At 36.8% G+C, this 14,883-nt stretch overlaps 1 protein-coding gene across 1 annotated transcript in view; it reads left to right on the top strand.

Moving 5' to 3' along the window:
* LOC121645450 (WD repeat-containing protein 49-like) overlaps positions 1-2,897 on the top strand; it is a 34,770-nt gene extending 31,873 nt beyond the window's left edge. Inside the window, 2 exon segments of the mRNA XM_041993908.1 lie at positions 629-826; positions 1,686-2,897. Of these exon segments, the coding sequence (XP_041849842.1) occupies positions 629-826; positions 1,686-1,766 (279 nt within the window). The 3' untranslated portion in view covers positions 1,767-2,897.
* Positions 2,898-14,883: the final 11,986 nt, after the last annotated feature.

Here is a 14,883-nt window from a genome sequence, read left to right as displayed (position 1 = left end):
TAAGAAGCAGGGCTTCTCAATTCAGGCACACGTCTTTACTCTGCAATAATGCACCATGTTGTTTGTGTATACAAACACTACAGTTAGGCCCTAAAATTTTTCATACCTATGTCAGATTTATAGTGAGTTTTTATTTAACCAGTGTGGTTCCTCTGCCTGTAAGCGACAAAAATGGTAACCCAACATGATAGATCTGCAACTTTATTTTCTTTTATATTTTACATTTAAGAAGAAAACAAAGATGTCATCAGCAAAATAATTCTTACTGTGTTATAAAAGCTTTGTGCATGTTTCGGCTGTGATTTTGAAGCACTTGAAAAAACCCTCCAGGTTTTTAAGCTTGGAAGTCTTCATTGCTTTCACTCTGGCCTTTAGTTGCATCCACAGATTCTGGATGGGATTGAGGTCAGGACTCTGGCTGGCCCACTCTGAAATGTTGAAAATGTTTTCTGTATACCATTTATTTGGCTGTATGTTTTGGATCATCTTCTTGGTTAAAGGTCCACTGCTGCCTAAGGGCAAGTTATTTTCTGCAGAATTTCGGATATGAAAGCTCGAAGTTTATATGTCCATAAATGGAAATTTTCTTCCTGCTGCCGGGATTAATGTCTGCTTCTCTGTCCATTAGCAATATTGCCTCAAGTCAGATGAAGAAGTGAATGAAAATCCACCAAAACTACTACATAGTTTCCGCCCGCACCTTGATCATGTGACTCACTTGGAGATCTGCACACATGGTGATAGACTCCTCCTCCTGTCATCATCATCAGACTGCAGTGTGGCTCTTAGCTACCTGCTAGGAGAGACTGTCGGCCTTTGTGGACAGGTAACTTAACACTCGTGGCTCATCTCCATGCACTGCAGTAACCTATATGAAACAACTTCTGTGTTTGAAATGAATCGTCATTTGTATAAAGAGGTTTTTCAGAACCACGCAAGAAAGATGTCAGCCTTTGATCCTCAAAGTTCAGCAGTACTATGATGCAGGCCACCTTTGATAAACCCAAGCCTCCCACTCTGCAGCATGCTGGTGGGTGGTAGAACCCAGCTGATGAAATGAATGTGAACCCAGTGTCAAGCCATGGTGCAGCATGTTTATGTTTTTTTTTTTTTCTTGTCAAAGGAGGACCTTATAAAGTTAGCCCAGGGCATTGACTGCTGACAGTTGCTTCATTTAATTTAGCCTCAGGCCAAAACACACATGCACTCTCACATAAAGGTAGTGACACAAATTAATTCATACAAACTTACCAAAATGCAAAACAGGAAAACCATATATAGGAATAATACATGTGCATCTATGTGCAATACAATACATTATACAAAGGTTTTTACTTGCATCAAATGCATAGGTTTTAAGCTGTATTTAATTACTTTCTTTTATTATACTTTTGGAAAATGGTTACCAGGAGAGCAATTCTGCTAAAGAAAGACTGTAAAAATATTCATCCTTTGTTATCCAGTGATACATTGTTAATTATTTAAATGTTTAGGAGCAAGGAGAAAACACAGACTGTTTTTAATATTAGAGCTTTTTGCTACAATTTAATTGGAGTGTTGAATCTTATTGAAATTATCTTGCAGGTTCACATAGGTCATAATAATCTCATCTATTAGTTTAGAGCACAAATTTTGGAAGTCATAAGGAACTTGCTTCTTCAACTGTTCATCTTCCTCATCCATAGGATGACATTTGGAGCTTGGAGACAAACCAGGCTGGAACCAGAGTAACTACAGAGGTCAAGGAGACACTCGGGAAAGGATGACCTTTAGTATTCTGAGCCTAATAATGACCCAGGACAAGAAAAGGAGGTTGGGACGTAGCAGCAACCCATTTTTACAAGCTCTTTTTAATTCACATTCATCACTTAGTGATTTACAGCATTTTTAAAAGGAGAAGATGGATGATAAAAAAAATGTAAAGGAGGGGGTGGGAATTTAAAGTGAGGATGAGGACCCTGGGACGGAGACAGAAGCGAACACTTAATATTAATCTTTTTCTTTTATCTTTATTTTCCCGCTGTGCTTCAGAATGAAACAGTTGGTAAATTTTCTTTTATGATTCTAATACTTGGCAGCACAAGGGAATAGGGGTCAGGTTAAAAAAAATGCTTTAAAAATGGATTTTTCAAGTTCCTTTCATAAAGCATTCATTGTAGAGAGTAGTCTGCTAATTAAAACGTTGCTGTGGGGCATCTATAATACAAAAAAGGTTTTAAGTTGTGATCCCAGAGAATGAACAGCCTGTCCATGATCAAAATGAATTTGTTATTATTAAGCTTACCTTTTGCAAACATTTTAAGTTTGCAATTTTTAAAGGTGAAAACTACAAAGCATACTCAAAATGTTGTTTCCAAAGCAATAACGGTTGCAATAAGCAAAAAAAAAAAAAAAAAAGAGAAGAAGAAGAAGAGCGCCAAGTAAGCAAGACTTGATTTATAGAACTTCTGCTTTTTCATATTTTATTTCTTTGCCTCTGGACAGTGTTTTGTGTATTTATGGTGTTTTCTTAAAGGCTCGAAAGAATTATGTATGACTCATATTTAACTTCTGAGATGCTTAAAATTGTCTAATTCTGTCTATTTTTCCTGCTAAGAAAGAAAAGACATTTTTCTGTTGGATTAGAGCAGGGGTGTCAAACTCTGGACCTTGAGTTGACATCGCTGCTCTACTCGTCCTGCAGGTTTTAAATTTTTCCTTGTTCCAGCTTACCTGACCCAAATTAATGGGCTGTTGTGGAGAACTTAACAACAAGCCATTGGATCCATGCAGAGAAGCATTTAAAACCTGTAAGACTGCGGTTCTGAAAATCAGAGATCTCTGCAGTATTTTTGCCTATTTTTAATGTTGTGAAGTCCCATTTATTAACCATTGTATAGATTTTAAACTCAAAAGACAGTTAACTTTATAATTAATAAACAAAGGTTTTGCTGATTGCTTTTGCTCATGCGTCTTCTTTTAGTAGTATACCAGACAGTAGCGATTGGTCTTTGTGTGGACAGTTCTCTCAGCTATAAGGAGGCTGCTCAGAGGACAGAAGAGACACAGTCAAGTAGTAATTGACAAAAGACAGCAGATAATAGTAGCCATCCTCAGTGTGTCTGATAGTTTAGAAGTCCATTTGTCTTAATACTGTCTTCTGCTTTCTCTTTCACATTTTATTGGCTTTCTTTGTTATCTGCACTCATGTTTGGCACAGAACACTCCTTCTCCTCTTGTCCACATCATAGTATTTGATGAATTTACTGTTGAAGCATAGTGTGCGTAAATAATTTTAAATGAGGGTTTGATTGTGTTCACTTAAAGGGATAATATTATTTGATGAACATGACTGACTGTAAAAACTTAATAGCAAAAGGATTATTGCGGCTCCTTAAGCTGTCAGTTTCTTTTTTGAGCAAACAAATGTAACCAGTTAATCCAAAACCAATCAAGGATGCACGTTTGCTTCTGAGGCTTATTATGTCTTCTAAGAATTAAAATCTTATCAGGCTGGATGACTAAACATGCTAATGGGTCATCACATGAACAATCTTTACCATGTTTTAATTCCATTGGACATTGGATGCTTTCAGTAATTAGGTAGAAAATGTATGTACATATATCAGTATCGGTATTTGCAATAAGCCAAAAATAACTGGGGAAATATAAACGTAAATGGACTAGAGTTCCAGATTATGCATCTCATATATCATGGTTAATTAGAGGAGCAATTGGAGAGTAAATTAAGAATTAGAGCCAGTGCCTGATTTTAAGACTTTAATTCTGGCAACAGTTCATTGTCCATTGTGTTTCTTGCTTTGGACATGGAAATAGTCTTTTTATTTGAAGTCACCAGTTACATTAGGACTAAAATCTGGTTGTTATAACAAATTAATAGTAATTAAATAATATGGGTGACATCTTAACATCAGAAATTCAACATCTTTGAGCAACGTTCCATGCGTGAGCACTTGCAGTAATCCTGTGTCCAGAAAAAGTCCATTGGGATATTGATCATTGGAATCAAGGGCTCTGTTATTTACCACTGCAGACTTAGTCTTTTTACAGCCATTTAAGGACTACATCTTGTAGCAGATTGATTGTTTTACAATCTTGAATTCAGTTATAATAAAAAAAAAATGCAATCATGAGGGGGGAAAAGGTGTATGGATACACATTAAAAAGACTGAAATCAGTCAGAATTTTGAGACAAAATTGTGATGGATGTTCATTTTTAAGTCAAGAAAGGAAGCAGACAGCAACAGTGTGCCCCATGAAAGCTCTGTATGAAGTATATAAAGTCTGTGAGAGAGAATGGATATCATTGAAACCTCTGTTTGACTTGAAGAGAGTCAAATTAAGCAAGAAATGAAAAAGACAATAATTAAGAAAAATCATTACATTATCATTTAAACATAAGTAATCAGACGGGTGATGTATATTTAAGGAGAATAATGAAAGTTTAGTTTAAGGAGAATAATGAAAATGATAGATGTGAAGAAAAGGAAATTTAAGTGTCTTTGTAAGTCCAAGGACAAGTTAAATGACAAAGCACTGAACATTTGTGAGGAACAACCAACTTCTGAAGCTCATAAAAACTGAATTTTAGGGAAATTGCCCACTAATTCTCTATGGAGGGGATCTATATTGATTGTGTGTGTTTGTGTGAGAAAGAGTGTGCATACCATACTGAACTTATGACAAAAAGTTTGTTGGCTGCTTTGGTAGAGGGGCCAATTGGCAAGTATTGACTGGGCTTCTGGCCAGCTACTGGGCATGAGGTGAGGAGAGGGAATGACTTTGCTCCATCAACAGCTGTGTGTGTGTGTGTGTATAGCCTCCGCCCATCAGTGCAGCCATTCACCAGTGAGTGAGAGTGTCAGGTCTGTTCCACGCACTCCATCACTGCATGTGTGTGTTTGTGAGCAGTACAGGATTCACAGATATTGATGGGTCTGGGCGCTGAGTCTAATCTCTGCAGAAGCACAAAGTACTCTGGCATCCAAGGGAGGGGGAGAGAAAGAGAAAAGGCACACACACACTCTGGCTTGTGACACACATGCTTGCAGAGGCAAGTACAGGATTTATTCTTTGTGTGCTTGCACAGCCATAAAGATCAGTTGAAATCATAACAACGTAGATTAAAAGAGTGAATGCTGGCAACATGCCTAATAGCCAAACCACTCTTGAAATTTAGATGTCATTAAATTTAGCACCATCTTCCCACAAACACACATATAATGTGCTGGTGGAAAAGCAATTACAAGCAGGCAGGTTGATTTTGATTTTAATTGGAGCTCTCACTGTGAGTTCCACCTGTTATTGTGAACAGCCAGTAAGCATAAATGCCGGGCTGTTAGTCCTGTGGCCTAATCACCAATTCCCCCTCCAAGCTCCTCTAATAAATTGGATGAACAGTTTTAATGCAAGATGGTTATAGGTGGTACTTAGTGACATGCATTTTAGGAATTATGCACAGCCTGTATTCACTCCTTACTGTTTAACTATAGTGTATTTCTTCAGGCATACATGCATGTCTGTCTGTAATAAAACATCCTTGTGTGGAATTGTGTTTATCTAAATTTATTTAATGTTTGATGTGCAATATTAGTTTCTTGTGCATCTCTACGAAACATACGCTCACATGCATTCGTCTTAAATAGAAACAGAAAGATGAACAGATTGTAATATACTGCAGTGCATTACAACTACTCCACTTCTTGCTTCTCATCATCTACAATTCAAAGTAAGTCCAGCATGCAAAAAAATGTGTGCCCAGAAAATTCCCAATTAATTTTATTCGGTGTGTGTAAAATATGGGGCCACTGCTCAGCGATGCTGTGTTAAAAGAGGGGAGTTAAATTACGAGGAAGTGGGCTGATGATGCTGCCCTGCCGCTGCACACCCCTGAGCGCATCGCAGTGTTAGCATTTCAAATTGAGTTGCATGCCAAACAAGCAAAGCAGTACACAAGTGCTAACTCATCTGTTTATTACAGGACCTGCCTTGTTTGTTCTCTATATGTTGGTGTTTGGTGATCAGTGTATGTGTTTGTGTTTGCTTGTGATTTGTTTGCCTTAATAATATAAAAACAAATCACGTTCCTGTGTGTGTGTTTGGGTTTGAATAATTATGTGAAAGTTCAGTACCTGTATGTGCCATCTCCAATCCCCTTTTCTAGAGTGTGTCTTCAGGGCCAAACACTTCATCATGTAAATCACTGAGCTATTAGAGAGGCTTGGTCTTCTTCCTCTGTTTTCTTATGAAAATGAATAAGAACCAAGCCCGTGATAAGAAAAAGAGGGAAGGGGAATAATATGAATTCTACGATTAAACAGTACTGCTATATGGGTCTCTTGTTGCAGCTTTCTTATCTGGTGTGTGTTTGTGTGCTTGCATAATTTGCTTGCCTCACTTTATTTTAATTTAGTAGTTTGAGTCATTTGGTTAGATTTTAAAGTGACATTCAAGTTGTGACATTCTTCCATGCACACGCACAGCACACACACACAATTCCTTTAGTCATGCTGCACGTTTATGACTGTATATATACACAAATTTATGGACAAAGTAATTTGCAAAACCATTAAATCTCAATTCTACAGTATAATCCCTTGCATATTGCCTTCAGAAAATTAACTTTACTTATTGGTAATTTTAACTCATAACCGAGGTTACAGTTATTGCAAACACACAGTACATTGTTTATGGAAGTGCATATATATGAATGTACACGCATGCAATGCACATAATGGGCCTGAAGCACCCAGGCTTGCAATATTGCCATATCTGTTTCATTGGTGCATAAATCTCTGTTTATATATTTTTAAGATAGCTTCATTGGTATGTATGAGTTTGGTGGCAGGTGAATTAGTCTGCATGCACATTGCAGCCCAGGCTGCCTGATTGCAGCATAATTACCATAAATCAAATTTACATTTGTCACGTAATTTAGTTTCCATCTTGGCATTGCCTGGTTAATTTTAGTGGCCACTGCAAATAAGATTTATTGTCATGTGGATTAATAACTGGAACACACATACAACCCACACATGATCTACAGGATATAATATGGCACCTTGACTATGTTTCTGAACATTTAACAATTTGGATCTAGCATCAACCTTTGCTCCTACAACCACTCACTCCTTTACATGTTCTAGTGTAATTAAAAGCTAGTTTACTGAGAGCAACTCTTGGGGGCTTTGTTAAGATAGATGGTTTGCACGAAGGGATCTGTTGGACAGATGTTACAATGCCGCTGCAGAATCTGATGTTTTTCCATATTTGTTTGTCTTTTTTTTAAAAGATTGTAGTTTTTCTCAAATGCATGAAAAATATTGCATATTAAACATGTAAATAGATGTATGTAAATTCTCCTGTGCCATCAGTAATCACCTGCTGTCCAGAAACATTTGGAATCATAATTAAGCAGCCTAACCAACGTTTAAAAGTGGAGCCAAAAATAAAGCCAGTGGAAGGCAGGTGGGTAATTATTTAAAGGTTATGAATAAACATCATCTCTAAATAACTGCCGCTGGTCAAAAATATTGGAAAATTTGAGGTAATGCACAAGGCTTTCATTAGTATTACATTGATCATTAAGTGTCTGATGTGTTTGGATAATTCTAGCAAACACTTTCATTTTCTCTGCAGAGGTGAATCATATAAAATGAAAGATTTAGTTGCTACAAGTGAAGCCAGCTCCTTAACTAAAACTTATGTTAAGATTTGGACTTTTTACCAGCAGCCTGTTTATTAAATTCAAATTCCTGCTAAACAAACCCACAATTTTGTGTATTTGAAAAGAGAATCAGAGTTTTAAAATCTATTGTTAAAGTCAGCTATGACTGTAGACCTGAGCATTGAGCACAGTCCAAGTACTGGAGATGACCAACGTAGAATGGATGGTGTAGCCCTTTATTAGGTTTTCAAATTCGGTAAATAAATCCTTAGATGATAAGAACAAAACATGGTTTATTACAAAGAAAAAAAAGCTAAACTACACCCCATGAATCAATAGCTGGAATAACCACGTTTTTCTGCCATACCTGCTCAAGTAAGTAATTGTTGTCTGTAATCTGTATAATGTTTTCAGTGTCTCACATTGTTTTAAAGGGATTTTGACCTACTTCTCTTTAAAATGTGGCTTCATTGAGGTTGATCATTTGTTCATGAGCAGCTCAGGATTTCAATCATGTTTTGGTCTGGACTTTGTCTAAAGTTTTTTTTTTTTTTTCCATAGCCATTCTGGTGTGGATTTGCTGGTATAATCATTGTGCTGTTGTGTAACACATATTTGGCCAAGCTTCAGCTGTCAGGTAGATGGCTTAGCACAATGAGCTCATGATCGAATCAACAGCTACAAGGAGTCCAGGACTTTCGGCAACAAGACACTGACTAGTCATCACATTGATGATTGTTGTTCTTATTCAATGTTTGGTTTGACCAAATGTGGTGCTGTCCTTTTACTAAGAATATTTAGAGACTTTTCATGTCTATACTTATTCTATTGTTAGGCTTCATGAGTGAAATTGTTTTGTGCGTGTCTGACATATTCTGCTGTATTGTGGTCCTATCTTTACTTTTTACCTGCAGGTAAAAAGACATCACTGTAACCTCATCATCTGCCATCAGTATATTAGTTAAACTAAAAGTTACACTGGTGCACCAGCCTAATGTCTTTTGAAATGCCTTTGTTGTTTCAAATTTTTTAATTGCTTTCAGAACTCGGGGAAGTAATTAACTGATCTAATCACATAATCAAAGTACCTGTTAATGAAGCAGACAATAAGGTGATTAAGTCACATACTGATGGGAGAAATCCATCTACAGATACAAACTGACAGCTTCTCAGCTGTGAAGTAATGTAGGAATACAAATGAAAATGTATTTCAATGTGCCTTTTGGAGAAAGACCAGTTCAGCCAATCCCGAGGTTTCCAATCGAGTAGTGTAAGCTGACCACGAGGTCATCGTCATTATTGGATTAAATTTAGAGAAATAAGCCCAAATGCACAAATGCATATTTAAGACTGAAAAATTTGTTTTTCAGCATTTTCAAGCTAAGTCTACACCAAAAAGGCTACGACTCTGACTCCTGCCTCTTTTTCTATCTACTGAGTTTTTGTTTTTCACAACATTATATTTAATGGGGATGTTGCCTGAATGCGTTTTTAATTGCATGATGATTGCTGCAGCGCTTGTAAAGATGGAAATGGCTGGGTATTACATCTTTTATGAGAGGCAGGGCGACAAGGGAAAAGTGTAAAGTTTTTAGCATTTTACAGGCTTTTCAGCCCACTGTAGCGTGTCATATACAAGAGCATAATGAAAGACCATTATTCAAATTAGGTTGATGTGCTGTCTTATTGTCCCCTCGAGGGGAAAAAAACTGTGGGGAGGTCTGGTCAGTGTGTCAAGTCTTGTATTATTTTTAGTGCAGTAAGTTTGTGCAGAGCTGTACTTGAGACAGGAGCACAAAAATTAAGATTGAGATGAAAACCATTAATCAGTATGCCATAAAACACAGTTCAAAGGAGCAGACTATAAGCATTTTCTCTCCATACTTGCATTTCTGTTCATCTGCTGATATCTGGACTAAAGTAGTGTGAGAACATTTGAGCAGGAACTTGCATGCTATCTGAATGTAAAGCAGCAGTTTTAAAGAGTTTTAATGCTGAGAAGGTTGCAATAAATCCACTTTGACACTGTGTGCTGCTTCCCTGAGCTTCTGATCAGGGGGTACACACAAACTTTGGTTGTAAATAGTGATACATTTGCAAGTCAAAACAGGTATCTTTACTTTATCTCTCCTCATCTGTCCAAATGAGAAAAAGGGAATGGATTAGAGAGAGTAAGATGAAGGCAAGTTGTTGAGGCGACATATGCGGACTGAGCAAAAAGAGGGAAACAAGTGGAAAAAAGGGCAAACATGAGAGGAACTGAAGGCAAGATGAGAAGAACTGACAGGATCAGTAGATAAAAAGAGGGAAAGGACTAGGGGTCAGTGGTGAATAGAAAAAGGGCGAAATGCAGTGGGAAAGTAGATGTGAGAGGGCAGAGGTTAGATGGAGATGAATGAAAGAGAAATTGTGGATACACAGCCACCAGACAGGGAGTAAGTGAAGAAAGGTTGAGGCAGTGAGGTGACTTGAACCTCATACACAGTAGCTGCTATTAAATGATTTTATTCACTGCCATGTTTCAAGCAGAAATGCCTTAAGTCAGCTTCTAAAAAATCTAGTCATCAATTTAAATATCTGTACTCAGGCTGCTCTCACAAATGGTTTGTATGATTTACTACAAAAAATAATGCACAATTATTAGTTCATAATTCTGAGCCAATCAATGTCCAAGTCACTGGTGTTGATCCGTTGTGTTGTCTGCAAGACTTCTGGTTCTAAAACAACAAACAAAAAGTTTTTAATAATCCTAATTTCACTGAATCATCTATGGTACACTATGAAAGTTTTTTTCTCTAATAACATCATTTGTGTGTGTGTGTGTGTGTGTGTGTGTGTGTGTGTGTGTGTGTGTGTGTGTGTGTTTATTTATTTAAATGAAACCCACAGACTCTTGGATGGTTTCACATACATGACTGAAAAAATTTTTATGCTCTTATGATCATTTTATTGCTAATATTGTTAATAACATGAAGTATAGTAGGATATTGAACTACCAATGAGGCGCTTGCATTGAATTGGCTCCTGAATTAGACATTCTCACCTGGCAGAATTGACCTTATCACCCCATTCATACGGGACAGTGGGCCGTTATCATTTTTCCATATCGCTGATCAGCTGCACTGATAAAGCAAGACACCCGGTCCTGTCAGATGGGAATCCTTCTGCCAGCAGACCTCAAATCCTCAGCATTATGGCACATTTTCAGGAAGACATTTAAATTGTGACTATGAGCAAAAGAACAACTAAATAGCAACTTTTCGTTACCACTGGACCTGAAACAAATTAGATTATTAATTAGATTTTTTTTTTTTTACACAAAGATTCTCTCAGGTCTCGTGAGATTGTTGCTAACGTGGTTGCTATGATGCTTCTATGAGCTTTGTAACTCTGTGTTGGGCTGTCTGCCGTCAATGGGATGCGTTCCTGTGAGGGGAGCTACAGACAACCCTTCACTAAGCAGGTGCTCTGTATGTGGTTGCACACATGCATACACTACATGCACCTTGATGCCATAAATTTGTGTTTCTTTGGTTTTTGTTAATGTGTTGATCCACTAAAGATTTATCCTATTTGGTTGGTTAATACATTAATTTGGTTTATTTTCAGTATATGTGTTGGTTTGTCTCTAATCTCGCTCTCTCCCTCTCTGAGGTGATTTGGAGATCAGCAATATCATGGAGGCGCACCCATGAGTGTTGTTAACCAGGGCCTGGTGTGCTTAATTGGCTTGGATGGCACTAACCAAGTGGCCAGAGGAGAGCGGGGAGGTCGGGGCAGTAGTAATTTATTTTAATTTTTGCTTTGTTAGTTTAAGTGGTTTTGTTGGTTTAAATAAATGGTTTAAGAGGAATGTAATTGTGTATTTTTTGGGGATGTGGTGTAAGTTAGTTTGTAGTGAATGTTTTTATGGGTCTCAATTGTGAATACACTCCTGTTTGTAACTAAATGGTTTAGGCCTTGGCCTTTATATATTTAGAAAGAAAATGGAGAAGTGGATGCTGGATGTATGTGACATGTGAGTAAAAACCCTGAGCTCAGTCAAGATTGGAGTTTGATGTGTTTTTTCCCCTTTTTTCTGGTGCTTTACCTCGGTGGATGTCGGCATTCTGCAACTTTGAGGGAGTAAAACCTTACAGTTCCATTTCAAATTACTGTCAGCCAGCAATATTAGGAGTTTTATGGGCTTTGTCTATGTCTATTTTAGATATATTTCAGGAATATAGAGGAAGTTTTCTGCTCTTTTTTTCTTATTTCTTAATATTTTGGCTTGGTTTTTATGTCACAAGGGCGACTTGAAATTATACTTACTGTACCTACAAGGATATGTGTGTATGTGTGTGTGTGTGTATGTACAGATTAAATCTTGAACTATTATTATTAAAAACATGATCAACATGGGGTTATTCTGGGTTTTTCAGGATCACATCTCTCATTAAACCCTGCTTTAATTCCATTTATTTAATCAAATTGGACTCCATTGTATTATAATCCCAGCAGTGCATTATTTCATTATGAAAGCAATTTTTTGTCCAGTTTAAAAACTATATGCTTTTGCCTTCTGTAAATAAAAATTAAATGAAAAATACTTCATCTATCCCAGAGAAAAACTTTAATGTTGTAGTAGTTTTTTTTTTTTTTTTTTAACTTTCTTTCTCACTGAAAATGCACTTACATTCCAATTTCACTTCAATAAAACATTTAATTTCTTTTTTTTTTCATATTATTTCTCAAGGGTTATGGAAATAGAAGCCTATGCATGTGTGCATATGTGGTTGTGATCTAACCCTGACTCTGAGTCATAGACTGGGGGCCAACCCCAAATCCAATATTTTAAGTCTTCTTTCACATTTGAGCTTATATGAACGTCTCAGGTTGTGAATAATACTATAAATCTAAAGGTTACTCCTTTCAGAAAATACTTCCCAAGAAATGTGTGTGTATATATATATATATATATATATATATATATATATATATATATATATATATATATATATATATATATGAAGCTTAATTTTTTTATACTAGATTTTGCAAGTGGTGTCGGAAACTGAGTCTTTGAAGATCTCGATCAATGAAATGAGAAGAATACAATTTTGGCTTTCACTGAATCGAATGCATAACTTGAAGGGTTTTCATCTGGAGAATAGCTTATGTCAATATGAACACTCTACTTGACTTCTTTTTTTTTAAAAACTGACCTTTGAATCTTGACATCAGTGCATATTTGAAAGCTTATAATTTAACAACAAAAGGGTCTAAAGACATGGAACCAGCTGTTATAGAGAACTCTTGACCTGAGCTATCATGTAATAACTCAGGTGTTAGACCCACCAATTGGGGGTGCTGTCAAGTACGGATAAAATACAATTAATATGTATTTAACAATGAGAGGATTAAGATCCAAATCCATAGTTGCCTTCACTGGCCCTTTAACCCTCCCGCCCCTTACTTTAGTGTTCTGGGTCAAAATTGACCGGTCTGTTTTAACTGCTCTTAAATTAGCACAAAAACCACGAAAACTGCCCCCTTGACTTCTGGTGGTATTGCTCCGTTTTCTGTGTCAAGCGACGGATAACTAAGCTCCCTAAAAGACGGACCAAATTACGAGTGAACTGATGCAGAAGATGGATGAAACTGTTCCACTTTCTGCGTATCCATCTTCTGCGTCGAGCATAAATGGGCCTTTAGTTCCCCTCTATATTTGTTCAGCTGATCCATTGGATGGGTTGATTTTGTTTTTGTTTAGACATTGGATTGTATCATAGAGATCCCCTATATAGTCACGGGGAGGGGTTTAAAGGCAGAGTGGTTTTTGCATGTTCATTTGGTTTTTAATTCCATGTATGGTAGTTTGGTTTGTAACACTGCCCTAATTGAGCCTCCCCAACAATATTGTATTGTCTTATTTTGTTTATTTTTTTGGTCCATTTCTTTGGTCTAAAGTCTATCAGTACAGAAATACTGCATGCTCTTTATATGTCCAACATCTAGACTATTAAAGATTTTAAATGATTTTATTCTGGTGTTTTCCTGGGTTAAATAGCACTTGGTTACATATGTAAAACAAAGCTTAAAGCCAGAGAGGAATGTTTAATTTCCAAAAGGCATCTGTTATTTAGAGCTGATTCTGTTTTACCACCTCAGAACCACACCACTCAGAACAAGTAACATGTTACCAAATTAGTTTATAGGTGGTTTCTACCAAAACAATCAATTTATTTCGACACGTCATACACAGGCATCCTGGCAAGTGGGAGAAATACTGGTCTCCATGAGATGTACAAGACAGCAAAAGCTCATAAACCCGTGCTAAGAAACAACCAACATCAGTGGGATCATTTTCATAGTGTATCCTGTATGATGAGAAAGGGCCCGATGGAAAGAGGTCATGGATTGTGTTGCATCTCGTCAAGGATATGGTACCTAGTCATATGGTGGAAAGGCTGTGCTTCATTTACATTCTTCACATTATTTTTAAAATAAGAAAAGTCACATTTATAGTGCAAGAATATTAAGTATAATGAAAGTGAGTTGAAGGACCAAACTATTTCCTCAGGACTTTGGTAACAAAGACACACCAGGCATTAGCATTACACTAGCATTAGCACAGCATTAGCCAACCTGTCTATTGCTTATTTACAATAAACACAGCCCATATATTCTAATGGCAACAGATCCTATTGATCTCACTGTACCTATGGCAACAGTGGCCATCTTGTGACCCTGCCATTTTTATGCCATCGCCGGCAGCTTTGTGGCCTCACTGTTCCTTTGGCAACCATGACCATCTTGTGACTTATTATAATTATCTTATTATAATTGCTGATTAGGAAGGTCACTGCTCAGATTTACTTCATTGTCTGCTCTGTGTGCGTATTATCTGTCCCAGATTTACAAGTTCAGACCAAAAGACCCATGAAGATTTGTTTTTTATTTTATTTTATTCATTAAATTTTTTTTTTTCTGGGGGGGGGGGTTCCCTGTGGTGCACCTGAATTTGCTTTTATGAATAGTTTTATTGAATATAAATTGTCCTTTGAAAAAGTCATTGGACATTAATAACTAAATTAGCTCTTAACACTCCCCATAGTCTTCAACTATATTTTTACCGTGTCCTATTTATGATATTTGTAGTTTTGATGAAGAACAAGAGTTTAAGTTAGTTGTTCCTTTAGAAAACTACAGGAACCACAGAGAAAAATAATTACATT

The sequence above is a fragment of the Melanotaenia boesemani genome, chromosome 9 (assembly GCF_017639745.1).
Source record: "Melanotaenia boesemani isolate fMelBoe1 chromosome 9, fMelBoe1.pri, whole genome shotgun sequence".
NCBI classification, from domain to species: domain Eukaryota; kingdom Metazoa; phylum Chordata; class Actinopteri; order Atheriniformes; family Melanotaeniidae; genus Melanotaenia; species Melanotaenia boesemani.
This window is presented reverse-complemented; position numbering and strand designations above follow the sequence as displayed.